Here is a 19,002-nt window from a genome sequence, read left to right on the forward strand (position 1 = left end):
GGGGAGACGCCCCCCGGGCTGGGCAGCCTCCAGCTCCGTCCCCCCGGCTGGCCCCTCACTCACCACTGGACCAGGAAGCCCTCGGTCCCCGGGGAAGCCACGTAGCCCTGGGGGGCCATCTTTTCCAGGAAGGCCGGTGGGGCCTGGGTCACCCTGAAATCAGAGCCATAGGTGAGTTTCCGAGCGATGCCCAAGACCAGGGTGGACAGGGAGCTGGGCGGGGCCTGGTGTTCCGGATCCGCTCGGGACCTGGGTTGGAGGTGGGGCTTCCCCGGGCACTTGGCTTTAAAAGGAACCTCTGTGTCTTGACTTGAATCATTGGTTGGCAGGTCCACGCGCTGGAGTGCAGCCCAAGCTCACAGCCGGGGGCCTGTGCGGCAGGCTGGCTCTGCGTGTGGCTCGGGGACGGATTCCGACCGGGACTCCAGTCGTCTCCATGGAGGCCCAGGCCCCCAGCATGTCCTTCGGGGCCACGACGGCTGAGCCGGGGCTGAGGGCCCCACGTCTGCCCTTCTCATGTATCTGGGGATCCTCGAAAACTGGGCTCAGGGGAAGGAGTCCGTGGCCGAAACATGGGAAGCGTTGCCTTGAAGAGGACTTGCTGCTCAAGACACTTGTCTCGAGCCTGAAACCACATATTCTGAAAAGATTCTCCACCTGAGCATGTACCTTCCCTGAGGTTCACTAAAGCTTTGACATCTTCCAGAATTTTCTCTGGGGTCCAACGTGGCAGCATATCGGTCTTCAAACCAGCATGCCCTTGGCTCCCTTTCCAAACTCAGAGAGCTCTCGCTGTGGCCAGACACCTGGCTCTGTATTATACACACACATACGCGTCTCGTTTTTCAAGCACATACATATGTACTCAAGCATATATGCATGCATGCATACATACGTGTGTGTAATTTTTTCACTATTTGATTACTTCTCAAGTTTACTTTCTTGTATGTGTTCACACAAGGGGCTGGAGAGCTTATCCTTCCTGTGTCCCTCACTGAAAAGCTGAAAACGGGAAGGCTGTTCATTTTTATGCTAAAACACAGAAATTCATAACCACCAGCTTGGGGTACCCAGGGTGGGGATAGATATTTTTAATATTTATTCTTTCACCTCTTACAGTGGGCAGTTTTTTAAAGGGTCGCTTTCTGCTAAATCCCACTTAGACACATGAGTTGTCAGGGTTGTATCCATTTCTGGGAATGGGCGTGGGCAGCCCGGGGAAAAGGCGGTCCCCAGCCCCCGTCACATCCATCCGGGCGGCAGGTGTGCTCAGCTCCCCTTCAAAGCTAGCAAAAGCTGAACTAAGTTCCTGGTTTGGGGGATGGACTGGCACGAGGAGCATCTGCTTGAGAATTACCCACTCTTCAGAAAAAAGCAGACCAAAGGCCAAAATGGTTCCTTGGGAAAGTCTACCTGGCACGGAGGTCCCGGACACTCACCTTCGTCCCTTCTTTTCCGGCCAGGCCCGGGAGCCCTTGTTCACCAGGGGGGCCCGGGGGCCCAGGGTGGCCACGCTCACCCATGGGACCAGTTTCTCCCGTGGGACCCTGTTGGGAAAAGTGTGTCAGCCATAAACCGCGTTCGAGGGACACGCAAGGGAGTAACCTTCTCTTCCTACATCTAAGGACAGCCTGGCCACAGAGGCAAAGGGCCACTGCAAGCCCACTAGACCTCCACATTCCTTTGAAAGTCATCTCCCTCCGGTAAAGATCCAGAAAGGTCAAAGTGAACCAGGTGGGTGATTTTCGACAGCCACTGCCTGGCCCTGTGGTCCTGTGTCTCCTCCCCGATGAAGTGGGGCAGGGCCTGCGTTTCCCAGGGTGTCACGGGGAAACCAGCAGAGAGAGGGAGCGGGGAGCGCACCCGCATTTCCTGGGGCAGTACCTTATTCACTGCCACATTAGGTGGGAAATTTCTGAGAAGCAAGGTGACTGAACCCTGCTGTGTGGCTCTGGGCCTGCAAGCCCGTCCTCACATTGATCTGCGGGTGATTAGAACAGCAGCCCTGGGTACTGGATCCAGGGCGGGGAATCAGGCTGCATGGACACCAAGGGGTGGGCTGCCCACGGGCCTGGCAGCCCCCATGGTGCTGCCCGCTCCGTTTATGTCCATGTCAACAGATCACTCCCCTGCTCTCTACACCTGGTCCCCTGCACGGAGCACATCTCTAAACAAGCACTACGGGCCTTGTGATGGCCTCTTGGCTGCACCCAGACCTTGAGAATGGTGGGGAACTTCCGTCCCGAGCGTGACTCTCTTTCCTGTGTGGGTGGGGACCCAGGACGACCAGTGACACCAGGGGATGCTGTATCTCACCTGAGGGCCGACCACACCCGGGGGGCCTGGAGGGCCGGTCTTGCCTTGGAAACCCTGCGAAGAGAGAGTTGGCACACTGAGATGTCCAGAGCGACCCAACAGAAGGCTCGCCCCCGCCAACCCTCACCCCACCCCCAAAGAGTGGACGTCCCAGCCCTCATTTCAAAGGGCCATTTCTCTCGTTTCATTTTGCGTGAATTTCAGGAAGGTCGTGAAGCCAGACAGATTAGTTTCACCAGCTGCTTCCCGTAGCCCTGGTTTGTGCTGAGAAATACGTTTTAAAACCGTTCATCTTTCTAATGTCACTAAGCGTTCATTTTCTGAGCAGACTTGGTGTCCCCTGTCTGGAGCCACCTCTGGCCTGCATCTCGTCAGTGACTTTGTGGAGACTGCCCTGCTGCTGTCACCAAGGCTCCCGGGGCAGGGCAGGTGGTTTTACCACTGCGTCCCTCTGCACTGGCTGAAACTGGGACGCGGTGGGGACTTGCAGCGCAGCGGCTGGGAGATATTCTTAGTTCGGCTGCACAAGAATCTCTTGCTTCTGCTCTTCATAGTGGCACGGAGACACCCATCTGGCTGCACCGCACACACTCCCCTCCAGAGGAGAGGGCTGACGGCAAAGCAACGCGACTTTAATTTCCGGCACGTCTACAGAGCATGGCACGTGCCGACAAGAGGCCATCTGCAGGTGTCACGCGATGCTGGGGAAGACGGCAGATGCTACGCCCGGGAGGATTTTAGCGGAAACTCTTTAGAGTCTGGAGAGGGAGGTGCCTCGTTGAAAGCCACAGCGAGAGCTGCAGGGTGAGCTGCCCGCGGGGCTGACGAGCGGGCGCCTCTAATCCACTGCACGACGGCCAGCGTCGTGGACCAGCCGCTGGACCACACAAACCCACAGCGGACTCGGCCCCTCGGCACATTCCAGGAGGGCTCCCTTCTTTAGGCCCAGCTGAGTTGCATGCGATGGACTAATACGGCCATGGTCAATGCAGCGTTCCCCGTAGGCAGCCTTTACAGGGTCAGAAACAAGGAATGGTGGACAGGTCGAGGGCACCTCCTGCTCGGCGGGCCGGGCAGCAGTGCCCAAGTGGAGGCAGGAGCCTGGGCGTAAGCAAGAAAGGCCCCCCGCGTGGTCCACTGCGGGGACCGTCCACGGCTGCTGAGGCCGGGATCCGTCTCTAGCCCCTCCCGAGAAACGGGCTTCGCGGTCGCACTTAGGAGATGCCATGACCTCTCGTGTCTCCGGCCTCTACAGATAGCACAAGGCAACACCCCAGGGAAGACCTTTCTGGAGGCGTCTGGACTGGCCCGTGGAGGACATGCCACCCCAGGTGGGTCTGGATGGGGGTGCCCCTGAGTCTACGGGGGCAGCTGGGCGTGGCAGGTGGAGCCGGGAAGAACCTGTCCTACTTTCCCAGCAAAAATAAGCAGCTTCATCACTTTGCCAGCCTCTTCCCGGAACAAGGCAGACGGGGAAGAGCACACACGACGCGAAACCTTCCATCTTGTCTCCTCAGAGAAGCATTAGAGAAGAAGACGCAAAGCTAGGAACGTTTTCGTTTTTCTCTATCAACAAAACAGCAAAGTAACGTCCATTTACCAGCCACAGAGCACTGTGCGGAACCCGGGATGGTACAATTAGAAGACGTTTCATCGGAACAAGCCGAAGAGGGACAAAGGGATTTTTTAAAGCAGAGTCACCAAGAACATGTTAAACATATTAAACGTGCCCGCAAAATGCCCTTTCACGCGGGGACTGCTCTTCCTGGGAGCGTCCGCCAGAGACCTCTGGCCACAAGGACACTGGGTGCAGAGACAAGGGGGCCTCTCGGCCACTCTCCACCAATCTGGTGACAAGGACGTCACCAGGCGCTGTGAGTCCCCAACTGTCCAAAGCCTGGAGCCCCAAGGTCACAGGTTTGCCCACACCCTTCCGGGGCACAGGCCTGGAGGGAACACAACGTGACGCTGGGACGAATCCCCAGTGGCTCCCGGGACCAGAACGTCATCACGTTTCCGATAAATGCTTTTCCTAGAACTAAGAAATGTGGGTGTCCTGTAAGTCCAGCTGACAAAGGCTGGAACGGGCATTGCTACAAGTCAGGGCCAGGTCAAGGAGAGCCTGTGACAGCAGAGACGCTGGCCCTGAGCATAGCCAAGGGCCCAAACTCCACCCTGACCGGCCACCTGTCCTCCTTCCTATAAAAGGGGACTTGGAAGGAACCCTCCAGGCCCCCTGCCGTCAACCCCGAGGCCGGAAGGGCCTGGACAGACAGGGCTGGGGGCGGCATAAAATAACCAAACGACAAACGGAGAATCTTCCCAACTACTTTTCCAGATCAGATGCGCATAGAACAAACCAGCCACACTCAGACTGCTGCGGGAGGAAGGAACGGCGGCCGTGCTAGGTTTTTGTTTGTGTCATTATGGTTTCACGTGTGACCTTGGACCAAACTGGCCAGGATGGCTTGCAGCCAGCGCCTGCCTTTGCACACAGAGTGTCACAGGGTGGCTGCCTGCGCTGGGCTCTCCCCGAGGCCACAGAAGATGGCCCGGCCCTCAGGGGCTTTCCCCAGGCTGACCGCCTCCCATAAGCTGATGGGCAGCGAAGGCCAGGTCCCCCAGCCCTGCCCATACTCACCGTCTCTCCTCTCTGTCCAGGGTGTCCCGGGAGCCCATCCTTGCCCGGGGGCCCCTGAAGAAAGCAAAGGAAGGCAGTTGCATTTTGTTCTGAGACGCACACACCTTCGGGGTTTTGTGCTACACCAGGCAACAAAAGCTGCTACTTCATTTCCAAGGCAATGACGGCAAAGTTACGGTGACAAGTACCACGTGGGACCCAGGGTCTGGGCACCGTCCCCCTGAACGCTCACAACCACCCTGAGGGTCACCGCCGTCTCCCACGGGGAGAAACCAAGGCAGCGAGAGGTCAGCAGCTCCCTGAGGTCCAGCCAGTGGGAGGTGAAGGAGGATCAAATGTGTCTGGTTCAGAGGCCAAACTCCTCCCTAACCCCGCCCCCAAGCAAGCGCCGTGAGGCACTAACTCCAGCCACGAGGGGTTTTTCTTTCTCAGAGGAAACATACTGTGTCTGTTGTGAGTTGAACTGTGTCTCCCCCAAAACAGGCTGAGGTCCTAACCCCTGGAAGCTGTGACCGTGGCCTCATTTGGAAATAGGGTCTTTGCAGATGGAATTAGGTCAAAGTGAGGTCTGAATGGGTTAGGGTGGGGCCTGATCCAGTGACCAGTGGATAGAGATAGAGAATTTGAAGACACAGAGCGACAGAGAGGCCAGGCGAAGATGCAGACAGAGATCTGGGCGAGCATTTGCAACCCAAGGGCGGCCGGCAGGCGCCGGAAGCTGGGAGAGGCCTGGGACGGATTCTCCCCGAGAGCCCTCAGAGGAGGAATCGGGCCTGCCCACACCTGGATTTTGGACTTTGGCCTCCAGACGGTGAGAGAACACATTTCTGTGGTTTTAAGTGACCGGGTGTGTGGTCATTTGTTATGGCAGCCCTAGCGCCCTAAGACAGTGACAACTAGAAAATCGTGATGGTCTAAATGAAAGAGGGGTCCGTGCTCCCCAAAAGCAGCTCTCTCCAGCCAGAGCTTCCGGGCAGGTCTCCCTCCCCACCCGCCAGCTGCCAGGAGGCCGCTGGAGCCTCGGGGAAGATCCAACATCTCTGGGAAATCCTGGGCCAGCCCCACAGGGAAAACGCAGTACTCACCGGGGGACCCTTTGGTCCAGGGAACCCCGTGGGTCCTTGGGGTCCGTTGGGTCCCTGAGGACAGAGAATGGCCAGTATGAGGACAGACATCTTCTCCCTAGCATCTGGGGGGTCCAGCAGCCCTCACCGTCGGCTCTCTGAGCACAGGCACCAGGCATGATTTATCACTGCTCCCCATGACCTCATCTCTATTTTTTCCAGCCCTTGCCCTCACCGATGTGAAAAGAAGTCCAGTCAGGGGCCGAGGAGGCCAGGTCACAGAACAAGGTCGCTTGGGGCAGCACGGGCCCAGGACCCAGTTTCCTGACATCTCAGCCACTGTCCCCCCAAACCCCAAGGCAAGGAGCAAATGGATGGGCTCTCCATCTCTAACCGACAGAAGATTTTACTCCCAGGGAAGGCTACCTCTGACCCCCTTTCCATTTTAGGAAAACCCTCTCCTTCGGCAGAGTCAAAGGCTAGCCTCCCTCTCCCCCGCCCACTGGGGAAGAAATGCAGGGGGGCTATTTAAGGCAGGCTGCTTTCCTGCAGATGTTCCTAGAGATGTTTCCGGGATGTGTCCAGATGCTTACCCGTTCACCCGGAGGGCCGGCCGGGCCATCGCCTCCAGAGTTGCCCTGGGAAGGGAGGGAAAGATCAAGAAAAGCTTATTATTATTTCTACTATTACTAATTTTGAGTAAAGACTCTGGCCCGTGACATCATCAGAAGTTCAGGGTCACATACTGCACGTGTGCCCTCCTGGAGGCTCACCCCACCGGATTCTCAGTAAAGAGCCAGGCCGTGGATCCCAAAGGCCACCTGTCCCCTTGCCGCTCCAGGCACACCTGACACTGAGCCGGCATCCCCGCGGCTGTGACATTCCAGGAGAACACTCTCCCGCTGTGGGACAAAGGCCACGCTTCCACCAGGGGGTGCAGCCCAAACTCATGAGAAGACGGGACACAGGCCCCGTCCCGGGGCCCAGCCGGCACCGGGCAACAGCTGAGCGTTAAGTCAGCCTCCGGGGAGTGTGATCGTGGCTCAGAGCTCGTCAGGGAAGTATGTGTGTAGCCCCCGGGCCGGCACATCTACCCGGCTCCGCACCTCGGCCAGCAGCGGGCCCATCTCCTTCGCAGGAATGCACTTTGCAAATCACATCCTGGACAGGACAGGACCAGCCCGCCTGGCCGAGGTTTGTTTCCACACTGATGGTGGAGCCCCAGGGCAGGAGGGGATCCAGAGGATCTTTCACCAGGGCAGGAAGAACTTTCTTTAAAATCCCAGCAAAGATGTCTCTGCAGCTTCCAAGCCCCTTCTCAAGAAAAGAAATGAGACCTCCCCATCAGAACTAGGGCGGCGGGGAGAGGGGGAATCTGTCCAAAGCCTGGCTGGGCCTCACCTCCTGGAGCTGCGGGGCTTCTGGCTGGAAAGTTCCACGGGGGGATGGCCCCGGGCAGCCTCTGCCACGTGACTCAACCTGACCTAACTCATCCAACGGCTGGTGGAGGAGACCAGCTCCGTCTTAAATACCCCCAAGAAAACTTCTTTCTTTCTTTTATTTTTTCAAGTGAGAAAGGCCATGGGGCACCCTCAGGTGCTTGACATTTTGGTGCACCAAAAACTTTGGTCCAGGGCTTCCCTGGTGGTGCAGCGGTTGAGAGTCCACCTGCCGATGCAGGGGACGCGGGTTCGTGCCCCGGTCCGGGAGGATCCCACATGCCGCGGAGCGGCTGGGCCCGTGAGCCATGGCCGCTGAGCCTGCGTGTCCGGAGCCTGTGCTCCGCAACGGGAGAGGCCACAACAGTGAGAGGACCGCGTACCGCAACAAAACAAAACAAAACAAAACTTTGGTCCATCCCGGGGCCACAGAGGATACTGAACATATACCTTGGGGCCAGGCTTCCCAGTGATGCCTCGGGGGCCTCTTTCACCCCGTGGACCCTGGACAAACAGGAAACAAGACAGGTCAGCTCCAATCCTCGGCGTCCCTGACGCCTCCTTCCCCACCCTGCCCCCCGCTACTGGGCATGCTCCCACAACCCGCTCCCAATCGGGAAGATGGCCCTCACGCCCAGGGTTACCGTCGGGCCTCGCTGCCCCCGTGGTCCTGGCTTCCCAGGTGTGCCCTGGAATCAGAGAAAAAGGGTGTCGGTCAGTCACTTGACACACCTGTCACTGTCTGGGCGGTGGCCCCCCTCCTGGGTGATGGAGAGACCATGCGAAGTCAGAAGCTAGGAAAGACCCTCCTCCTTATCTTTGTTTTAAAGGAAGACTTTTCAGGGTGACAGGATCCACTGTACATCCAATACACACAGCTTTATATTTCCGTACAAGGCCTGCTGAAATCCAGTTTTCTTCCTGCTGCCTGATGGATGTTAAGCATGCTTATCTGGTTTCCTTCCCACAAAGCATCTAGCCCTCCCTCCTCCCCCCTCCTCCCCCTTCATCTCTCTCTCTCTCTCAGCAGGGGTGGGGGGAATCATTATTACAAGAAAAGAGAAGGAAGTCAACCCCTTTCCTACATAATTTACTTTTGCTACAGTTAAGGATATTAGCCATTAAATTTTCAACAGGCGCTGCAAACAAACGAACTTACAATTTAATATATAAATCATGTATCCGAGAGTCATTCGCTTCTCACCTAATAGAATTTAGACTCTTTCTCTCTCTGTGGTTTTGCATTCTCCAAACCAAGGAAAACAAATGCACCGCGTTTGTTTTTTTCTAAAGCAAATATGTAACAGCCGGTAAGTGCAGTTTACCTACAGCACATGGAAGTAATGGATTGATCACGGCTCCTATATCTGCACCACTTCTCCATGCATTTTCCGGGAATTTTTTTTTTTTTTTTTTTCTGGTTTCTAACGATAAAGCCCAAGATGGATCTGTATTGCTAAAGGCCACCTGATACATTTCCTCTCACCATCTTTCATTCACTGCCAGAATCAAAACTGCTTTCTAGAGCCTCCCGTTTTGAAGTGAGTTTAATAAAACCTTTTATGATAATGAGGTGATTATGATGCTTTTTAACGATGCACTCTGGGTCTCGCTGCTTTCATTAGATGACGAGATCTTTCGGCTTCAAATAAACATTTGCCTACAAAAATGAATGAAACATCTGCTTTCTTCAAATGATGGACTTCCACCAGCAGAGACACCGTGACCCACCCGGGTGCCTCCCTGGCATTTGTGGGTGAGTCCAGCTGGCACGTCATTTCACGCCCAGCCTCCACCCAACACCACGACCCAGATCGCAGCTCTGATCTCGTCACCTGAAAGGCTCTGGGTTCCGACCTAAACTAACTGTGCCCCGGGCACTGGGAGCGAAACAGAGTCTCAGCCACGGATTCTGTCAGGCCTCCCAGGCGGTGCCATGCTCTCCAGGTTTCCTTGTAAACGAACCCAGGGTTTTGCATCCCGGTGACTTACGTCACTGAACAGAAGGTGCCCCGTCCACGGCTTCCTTAACAGAATCTCCCGTGAGCGCCTGTCCTTGTGCCCTTGCGGGGGAGGCACGGGCCTTCCCAGAACTAGCCTTGCTCGAGCCAAGATGCCCGACGCAGGCGGCGGAAGCCTCCGGTCGCTGGTGGTGTTCCTAAGGGGTTGGCTCTTCCCAGGCAGGGCCGGCTGGGACCCCGCCTCGGCCCGGGGTGCGGGCCAGTGACAGGGACAGACCGTCGACTGCTCACATGACAGCCGGCTGTACGTGGAATCCACAGCCAGCAGTACCCCAACCCAGCCAGCCCCTCCGCAGAGGCCACGATGAGGCGGACAGAAGGGCACCTGCCGGCTCACAAGCAGCTGTCAGACGGGAGGCACACGCGTGTCAGCACACACGCCACCCGTCACGCTGAGCGTCCCAGCACTTAGAAGCATCCATCGGACCAGAATGTCCAAAAGGAGAGTAAAACGACCTCTCCACTGAAGCACAGCCCGCCGGCTCCCTTCCCATCCGCTCTCCACACCAGAGCGGGGACCAGAGCTACTCTAAAAACCTCCCACGTTGCTCCCCCGATGAAAGCCTGGGTGGGTCCCCACGGCCTGGGATAAAGAACACAGGTCAGCTGTTCACCCCCCAGGCCTCGGCCTGCAGGGGCAGCCACGGCCAGCCTTCCTTCCCCTCCTCCCTCCCGCCTCCCAACTTCCGTCCCTCCTTGGGTCCCAGGAATGTCACCACCTCCAGGAGGCCTCCCCTGACTGCTGGCTTAGGCTCTTCCTCCTGGGAGACACCCCGATTCACCTGTCTTTCTTCACACTCTGGGTGCCCTCTCTGGGCGGCAAGGCCCCCAGGGCCCGGTACTTCACAGGACCTTAGAAGCACCTGCTGTAGAAGTGTATGAGCTCTCTCCAAATGGCCCCAGTCACTCTGAATTCCAAAGCCAAGGGAAGGGCGGGGGGACAGTCACACCAGTGGCCGCCGGGGACTCCTCCGTTCGCCACGGCTCAGGGGACCAACCGCGCCAGACAGCTCACGAAGCAGAGGGTCTGGCTTCCCTCGCGATGCCGGCAGGGGTGAGGGGCTCCCGTCCCGGGCTGGGCTGGCTGCCTGGATGGTCTAGACTGGCCTCAGCTTCTGTGTTTCGCCTCCAGCCTCGGGAGTGCAGAAGTGGCCTGAAGATGGACACCTGGGGCCCCCGTCCCAGGAGGCCTGGAGTCTGACCTCTACGCTCTGGGTCCCGCCGCTGTCACAGCCCCCAGAGCTGTCCCCCCTCCTCCTCAACCGTAGAGCAGGATCGGGGGCCACCAGCACCAAGGCCGTGGAACTTGTGTCTCTCACACCTTCCCCACTCTTCCCACGGTTCCCATCCAAAGTGCCATCATGTCCACGTGGAATTCCCGTGGACGACGTCTCAAATGCAGTGGCGCCTTCGGTCAAGTGCTCCGTAGGGATGCTCTGAATCCTGGGGCCTCGGCCCCTCTCACCTCCACCACCGCACACGCTGGTCACCGTCCTCCACCCCTGAGGCGAAGGGTTTCCTCTGCCCACTGACCCTCCCAGGCTCTGCCCCTTACTCAGGCCTCCTCCTCCAGGCCAGCCCTGACCCCCTACCTAAAATTGTAATTTTCCCCTGAATTCCCTCTGCCCATCCTGCCTTATTTCCTGCCAGAGCACCTGCTTCACTTACTGATCTCTCCACGGTCCCGGCTCTGCAAGGTGAGCACCCCCAGGGCAGGGATTTGGGTTTTTCCCGCAGTGTCCCCCAGCCTGGGCTCACAGAGCACCCGGGACATATGGGCAAGGCAGACACTCAACAGTCTGCAAGAACAGACAGACACAGTGACATAAGAACAAGCCTGTAACTCAGCTTGACGAGGACGAGAGAGCAGAACGGGCACCGACACTGGAAGTTCAAAACCACGGGGAAAGGACTGCGGGAAGGCCACTGCCCCGGGAGACATTTCCCCCTGGATTCCTCAGCGTCCCCACACACTCCATCCTCTGAGCCAAGGACGGCGAGGGTGCTTGCGGGCAGACAGCCTCGGAGTGGAGACCTGGGGAGATCTGGAGTCCAGGGCAGGAGAGCCAAAGTGGATTCCTCCTTCCTTCCGTGGGGAAGGTTCCAGAATAAAGGCGTCTGTCTGTCCGGAGGGGAGGATGGGCAGACGTGCCGTGAGTGCTGAGTCTCGTGACTCCAGGGTCCTCTCCTGGGTGCAGGGACATGGGGGGCCCACGGCTAAACAATGAACGCTCGGGGTCTCAGACCCGGGGGCTTGTCCGTCTGCCAGGACGTGCACAAAACGGCGGCGCTAACTTGTTCGCTGCGAGCCGGCTGATCTCGGACGCTTCCTGGGGACAGACGTGGCCATTTTCCCCGTGGAAAATGTGCCTGGGCACACCTCTCCCACAATGAACAGACGTGTGCTCCAGTCATGCCTGACCACGGCCCAACCTCTCTCTTCGGGAAAAGCTGGCATCTTTGCCATCCCAGCTCTCTCTAAATGCTGGCGGCCACACCCACCCATGTGGCCATGATACAGCCACATGCAACCCAACAATCCCTGTCCATCCCGAAGTAGATCGTTTCCTCGGGGTGTCCAGGTTTCAGACCCCAGGAACCGCGTCCGAACCTCAGAACAGGAGGAAGTGTCCCGGTCCCAGGCCCCCCTGCTTTCCAACAACTCGTTTTCAGTGGTGACCCTGGTGATCACGTGCTGACGTACTGGAACAATGGCCCGTGAGGGCCGGGGGGCATCCAGGCATCTGCCCAACCGTCTCGGCTCGGGACTGGGGAGGCTGAGAAGCACGAGGGGCAGAAGAGGGCGGCAGAGCTTGGACCAGAGCGCCACGGCCCCCAGAGCCACGGCCAGGCCTCTGCTGCTCAACGTGACCCCACAGGGCCTGGACCTGCAGTGCAGCTCCTCCACGGAAGGGCCTGTGTCACATCACATGACCCCGTTAACCGTCATGACCCCTCTTGGGGACTCTCACGGCAACATGGCGCGGAAAGCCCTGTGCTCTCCACAAGCTCAGGGGCTGCCCACCCTGTCACCCCGCGGTTCCCACGCTTTTACCAGACCCTGGACCACTTTTCTCAAATGACAGTCTTTCCCTGAAGACACTAGTCAGACTGTCCCTACCAGGAAGAACTAGACAGACAGGTAGGCAGGTAGATGATGGACACACAGACAGTTACAGACACAGACACAGACATGATGTAGACATGACATACATCTAAACATTGCAGATACAGACATAGGTATAGATACATCTAGACACCGATACAGACAAACAGGTAAAGGTCTCCCTGTGCTTATGCCATTGACCTGCACTCAGAAAAGTCCCCGTCTTTCTCTTTTGTGAGCCTGGCAGACACGTTCGTGCACGCGGATTTTGGATGGTTGAAGTCTTCCTCCCTGCTTTCAAGAGATCTCACTGTCTCTGCTCAAACGCAGTAACGTTAGTTTGTAGCGAGCACGCTGAGGAGAGGCAGCCCGTCCGTCTGCACGGGGAGGACCAGCCCGGGGTGGAGGGGACCGGGCCGGGCCCAGCGTCTTCCCCGGGCCTGCTCTGCACACACCCCACACGCCTGTGGACAGGGCCGCTCCGAGTCCAAAGGCCCAGGCGGACCCTTCCTGTCCTGTTCGGCCGAGTGGCAGTGCTCAGGCAGCCTCCCATGATTTCCCTAAGCAGTGCTCAGGGCAGCTCCTGCAGGAGGGCCTGGGCCGGCAGGGGGCTGGGAGGGCGGCTCCCGCAGCCTGAGCCCTCGGATCACCTTCCCTCAGGGGGACAACAGAGGGAAGCAAAGCGCGTGGCACCCGGCGGGGTCCCGTGACAGCGGCAGCGTGGGAAGAAGAGGAGGGAAGGTCACTTGACCCCGGGTGAGCAGAGTCCGTGAGATACAAGGCAGAACTCCTTTCCTTCCTTTTAAACTTAGCCTGGAGGGAAGGTCACTTGGGCTGAAAGAGGAGAATCTGGGTTTCGCCAGTGACCCAAAAGAGCTGGCAGGATGGCGGCTGTGCAGGAGAAAGCGCCGTTTTCTCAGCGTGCCTTCCCCTCGGGCCTGCTGCCCTTTCTACTGCGGCACTGCCCCTCCCGGGGGGCCAAGAGGCACCAGCGCTCAGTGGACAGGCTTAGGGTCGGCTGTTCCAGAGAGCAGCTTTGGCAGCAAAGTGGGTGAGAAATAAACAGGACGTGTTGGGGAATACACCCGCGAAATGCCAAGGCAACAGAAGGGGCCGCCTGAGCAGAGGCCAGACCGTCCTTACCCGGCCACCCTTCTCTCCGTTGGCACCAGGAAATCCGGGAAATCCGATAGAACCCTGAAAGAGAGTGAATCAGGGAAGAGGCTTGAGAGCTGGTCAGCAGGACGAGCGACGCTGCCTGGGCAGCAGGAAGAGTCCGTTAGAGTTCATGGTCTCGGACCGAACTCACCCACTACCCACCACCCATCCACCTGTCTACCCACCCACCACCCACCCATCCACCCACCATCCATCCACCTGTCTACCCACCCACTATCCAACTATACACCCACCCATCCATCCAGCAAATCACCCACCATCCATCCATCCACCCATCTACCCACCCACCACCCAGCATCCATCCACCATCCATCCGTCTATCCATCCATCCACCCATCCATCCATCCAACCACCATCCATCCATCCATACAACCACCATCCATCCATCCACCCACCATCCACCCATCTACCCACCCACCACCCAGCATCCATCCACCATCCGTCTATCCATCCACCCATCCATCCATCCACCCATCCATACAACCACCATCCATCCATCCATCCACCCATCTACCCACCCACCACCCAGCATCCATCCAGCATCCATCCACCATCCATCTATCCATCCACCCATCCATCCATCCAACCACCATCCATTCATCCATCCATCTACCCACCCACCACCCACCATCCATCCATCCACCCATCCATCCATACAACCACCATCCATCCATCCACCCACCATCCACCCATCTACCCACCCACCACCCAGCATCCATCCACCATCCATCCACCATCCATCCATCCATCCATCCACCCATCTACCCACCCACCACCCAGCATCCATCCACCATCCATCCACCATCCATCCATCCATCCATCCACCCATCTACCCACCCACCACCCACCATCCATCCACCATCCATCTATCCATCCACCAAACCACTCATCCACCCACCCGCCTACACAGTATTTCCTGAGCATCTCACAGACTCCAAATTTAAAATCCAGAACTGAATCCTCACCAGGCTTCCCCCTTCTCCCTCTCTCCACACTCTCCTCTCACACACCCATCTCTGCAAAACACTGGTGTTTTGGAAGAAAATGGAACATGTGCCACTCAGATTAACTGGAGATGATGTGTGAATGTCACACTTATGACATTGGTTTTCTGCACCTTGTTGCCATGTTTCGTTATCTTCCCAGAACACCTCTAAATAAAGCATGGCAGCTTATAAAGTCAGAAGTGAATGCAAATTTACGCACCGACTGTGGCCTCGCACAGCTCTTTAATTCTAGAACTTTACAAGGTGCACACAGGCAGGGATGCACTTAAGGGCTTCGATTGGACGAATATCCAAACACTTACCACGTGAGCCCCCAGTGACACTGTCTAAAGCATTTCTTCAGCACGTCTCTACTCTCCGCATGACTTAAAATCCTGACCTGAACGTGTGCTTAGACCAGGAAAAGTTGACCGATGTTCAAACCTTGAACTTCTCCTAGGGTGCTGAGCTTTGCCAAGCCACCCATGTGCCCGCCTCCCTGTTCCAAATGGGAGACTGTACAGAGCTTCAGGGCGGGAAAACCTGGGATGCAGGCTTCACCGTGCTCGGCTCAGGAGCTGGGTCACCGCCCGAGGACTGTCCAAACTGCCTGAGCAGCTTCAAGGTTCTGCCCTCATCTTCCCAAAAAGCTGCCTGAACTTGATCTATATTCTCCCCCTACTCCCGTCTCTCCCAAACTCCTCCTCTCTCTCCTCTCCTCCCCTAAAAGGACACGCATTTCAGGACAGCAAATGGGTCCATCAGCCTCTCTTCCTCCAAATACGGTGGACAGCATTGCAGTCAGCAACGACATCACGGCAGATGCTACAAAACTCCTGGTTCACAGCAAACCATCTCCCCTGCGTGGTGGCTGTCGGCTGCTGAGTGGGGGCCTTCGTGTTCCACGGGAAGGACTGACGTAAGCATTGCCATCAGCAACAAGGAAATACCTAGAGCTGCAGCCCAGCCCACGGGGCCCTTCCTCTGCTAGCAAGCGGGCTGTCCAGAGGCCTGAAGCCCAAGGAGGGCAGGATGCACGGACGCAAACCCCAGAGACCCACGAGTTCTCTTTTGCTGTTAATTATGTCTCTAGTGAAGGCAGCCGGTTATTTTTTAAGGAAGAACCATGAATAATAAAAGGCGAGATTAAAAAGAATGATGTTTTAGATGATTTGCAAAGCCTCAAGGAGCTGTTACACGTAAAATAAAGCACGATTTCCTATAAGAAAGGTTTCATCTTTCTTTTATACTCAGTTAGGAGCAAATAACTTTTGGATCTCCAGGGTGAGTTAAATCTGAGAGAGGAACACGAGTTCTGGGTGTGGAGAAAACAGTGCACAGCGGTCCCCACGAGGCCAGGGGCACTGAGGATCCCCAGGTGCAGCCCACGGGGCTCAGCTGGGTGGTCCCCTTCTCTGAAAAGGCTCACCTAACTGTCCAGGCCCCTTCCTTCTGACTTAGCCGAATTACCACAGACGGTGGTGAACGGGGCAGAACCGAGACACAGCTACTGTGACCTCCTGCTCTGTCGCAGCAGCTACGCCAGGGAGGGCGAATGGGTGATAGTGTGCGGGGCAGGGAGACGCCAATTGTCAAATCTAACAAGGGAGTTAGTACGTTACCTTTGGCCCTTGTCTTCCTGGGTAGCCGGGCAATCCTGGGACTCCGAGTTTTCCCTGCGGAAATAAAGGAGGTGAATTCCACGGCCAGCTCTGTACTTCTCTGAGAAGAGAGAAAGCCAGCGTGTCTTGGCAGGGGACTGGAGCAGGCTGGAGTCTCCAAAGGCCGAGGACACGGTCATCACGGAACGCGCCCTGCCTGGTTTAAAGCAAAGGGCCCTCAAGCAGGGATGGACGCCACTGCTGAAGCGACAGTGGGTGGAGGCCATCGCTCCAAATAAAGGGGAAGAGTCCTTTATCTGCGACATTCTGGTCAATCCTTTTGTAAAAGAGTTCCAGCCTTGGGGCAGGACAGGGCGGGATGACTGGGCCACGCAGAGCCGGTTCCTGTTCGGGGCTGAAGGTAGGGGGTAGGGGAGCAGGACGAGGGTGGGCGGCCTCCTGCAGGTGTAGGAGCAGCTGTCGGGAGCCCTAACCCCACCACAGAAGATGGTGCATGTGGGTGCCAAGCTCAGACGTGACCAGCGGGAGGAAGGAACTCTTCCAGGAGTGGATCTGGGGACAAGCGTGCTGGGTGGAGTCAAGGGGACAGGAACCACGTCAGGACTCGCGCCAGCTCCCACCTGGGGCTCAGCCCGACCAAGCCACCGCCTGGACGCCCAAGGCCATCGGGAAGAGACTGTCGCTGGGAAGCGGTCAACCTCCTGTGTCACGTACCTTCTCGCCAGGGGGTCCCAGAGGACCCGGGTCGCCATTCGGACCTCCACGACCCTTGGGACCTTCGGGACCGTCCTCCCCTCTGGGACCAGGTGGGCCAATCTCCCCCTGCAATTCAGAAAGAGAAGGTGAAGGAGACCCCCAGAGTCTCTAGCCCCCAAGGTCACCCCCCAACACCATCTGGGAGTGAGGGACCGGATCTCAGGCCAGGGCGGTAAGAGCCGCTGGGCCCCCTCAAGCAGATGGACCCTCGTCCTCGCACCGAGGAGACCAGGGCTCTGCTGAGCGACTGACACCCCTCGGGACCCACACTTAAGCCCTCGCTCCCCTATTCCCAATGACCTTCTCCAAATCAAGCACCTCTCGGCTAAAATAACTTCGGTGACTACGGTAGCCCTGAACTGCTACTTCCCCAAAGAGAGCAGAAGTGCCGTGCACTGGGGGAGCTGCTTTCTTCTCCTGAAGCCCCAGGAGGTATCAAAATGGACCACAAGGCCTGGCTGGGCCACGCCTGGGCGTCATGGCACAAGGGAGACCCACAGGGTGTATCCAGAGATGGAAAAAACGAAATGTCACCTCATCCAACTCCCCCAAGAAACAGGTGGGGAGGCCTGAGCCCACACAAGGAAGAGGGCCTTGGGGCGTGGCCAAGTGCAGCAGCAGAGGCGTGGGCTGGCCTCGGAGTGCCCACCCGGGCCCTCTCTATTGATGTGTTCCCCTCCGATCACTGGTTTCCGGGAGCAGCTGCAGAACAGCTGTGCAAACCCCCAACAGAAATGTGTGCTGCATGGATAAAGAAAGCTAATGACTCCCTTATTCCCCAGCCCCAGTGTGTCTACAGGCCGAGGACTCTCTGTCCCTAAGAGGTGCTTTTCTCGTTCAACAAAAGAATCCTTCCCATGCTTTCTGAGCACTCAGAAAATTAGGAAATGCCGAGCACTGGGCAGAAATTCCTCTCTGGGAGAAATCAAGACTGAGGAGCCTCACTGCCCAGCTGAGGGAGTGTCCCCGCCCACCCCAGCCCCGTCCATCCTCATCCAACTCCAGCCAGAGGTCCACTCAGGGTACGGCGTGCAACTGTGGAACGTCTTTTGAAAATGCGCTCTCCTCGTATGGACCCAAATGTGTGCATCAAGTCGTTGGGAAGGAAGGTAAAAGGGACTTTCAACAGCCAGACAGAGAGAGGCCCTCACAAGTGGGGAGTCGTCACCGCAGAGAAAGTTCTAGAAAAGCTGTCTTCAGGAGCAACATAACTGGGACAGGACTGTGAAATGAACCCCTCTCTTTTATTCCCCTCCCTTCTGACAGAGCCCCGGATCACGTCTGCCTTTTCAGCGTGGGACAAGGCGCCAAGTGTGCGGGCTCTCTGGTCCCGGCAGGTGCTGGTAAGGCATCTGTGTTGTGGAGCACAAGGAGGGCGGCCTGTATGACAGCCCTGTTTCCACGACAGCGTCCGTCCAGGCATGTGTACCGCTGCCGCCACAGCGGGCCCACCGGGGGTGTGGGCATCCTCTCCCTTCTGCCTGGCCTCCGCTCCTTCCGAACTCGTCGGGGGAACTCCCAAGTGTCCCCACGGAAGCAGGCAGCCGGCGTCCTAACCCCACTTCCTGGAGCGCCACCTGTATCACCTGCTCACCTGCACGAAAGCACCGCCAGCGGCTTCTGTGGGGCGCCAGCCGCGTGGCACGCGCCAGCCCTCCCCAGCACCCACCAGCTTCCCTGGAGCTGAGGCTAATCATTCATTAAGAGCCAACTAGGTTGTTGCAACCTCTGACAACCCGGCAGGAGGTCCCGGAACACAGGGGTCGTCTGGGGGTCCGACGAGCAGCTGAAGAGGTGTTTGGGGGCCAAGACACTCAGAGCGCTGATCAGGGTGTGGCCCTGCCAGTGACCGGCCGGTGGCCTTGGTCACGC

The 19,002-nt window shown here is 57.6% G+C and overlaps 1 protein-coding gene across 1 annotated transcript in view; it reads right to left on the reverse strand.

Annotated features, from left to right (window-relative positions):
- COL5A1 (collagen type V alpha 1 chain) overlaps nt 1-19,002 on the reverse strand; it is a 116,923-nt gene that overhangs the window by 34,623 nt on the left and 63,298 nt on the right. The window contains exons 28-38 of the mRNA XM_024762362.1: nt 17,089-17,196; nt 16,375-16,428; nt 13,731-13,784; nt 8,105-8,149; nt 7,911-7,964; nt 6,615-6,659; nt 6,043-6,096; nt 4,958-5,011; nt 2,317-2,370; nt 1,440-1,547; nt 64-153 (exon numbers count right to left, since the gene is read on the reverse strand). Of these exons, the coding sequence (XP_024618130.1) occupies nt 64-153; nt 1,440-1,547; nt 2,317-2,370; nt 4,958-5,011; nt 6,043-6,096; nt 6,615-6,659; nt 7,911-7,964; nt 8,105-8,149; nt 13,731-13,784; nt 16,375-16,428; nt 17,089-17,196 (720 nt within the window). The remainder of the gene's footprint in view (nt 1-63; nt 154-1,439; nt 1,548-2,316; nt 2,371-4,957; nt 5,012-6,042; nt 6,097-6,614; nt 6,660-7,910; nt 7,965-8,104; nt 8,150-13,730; nt 13,785-16,374; nt 16,429-17,088; nt 17,197-19,002) is intronic.

Source organism: Neophocaena asiaeorientalis, unplaced genomic scaffold, assembly GCF_003031525.2.
Source record: "Neophocaena asiaeorientalis asiaeorientalis breed wild unplaced genomic scaffold, Neophocaena_asiaeorientalis_V1.1 scaffold78, whole genome shotgun sequence".
In the NCBI taxonomy this organism is placed as follows: domain Eukaryota; kingdom Metazoa; phylum Chordata; class Mammalia; order Artiodactyla; family Phocoenidae; genus Neophocaena; species Neophocaena asiaeorientalis.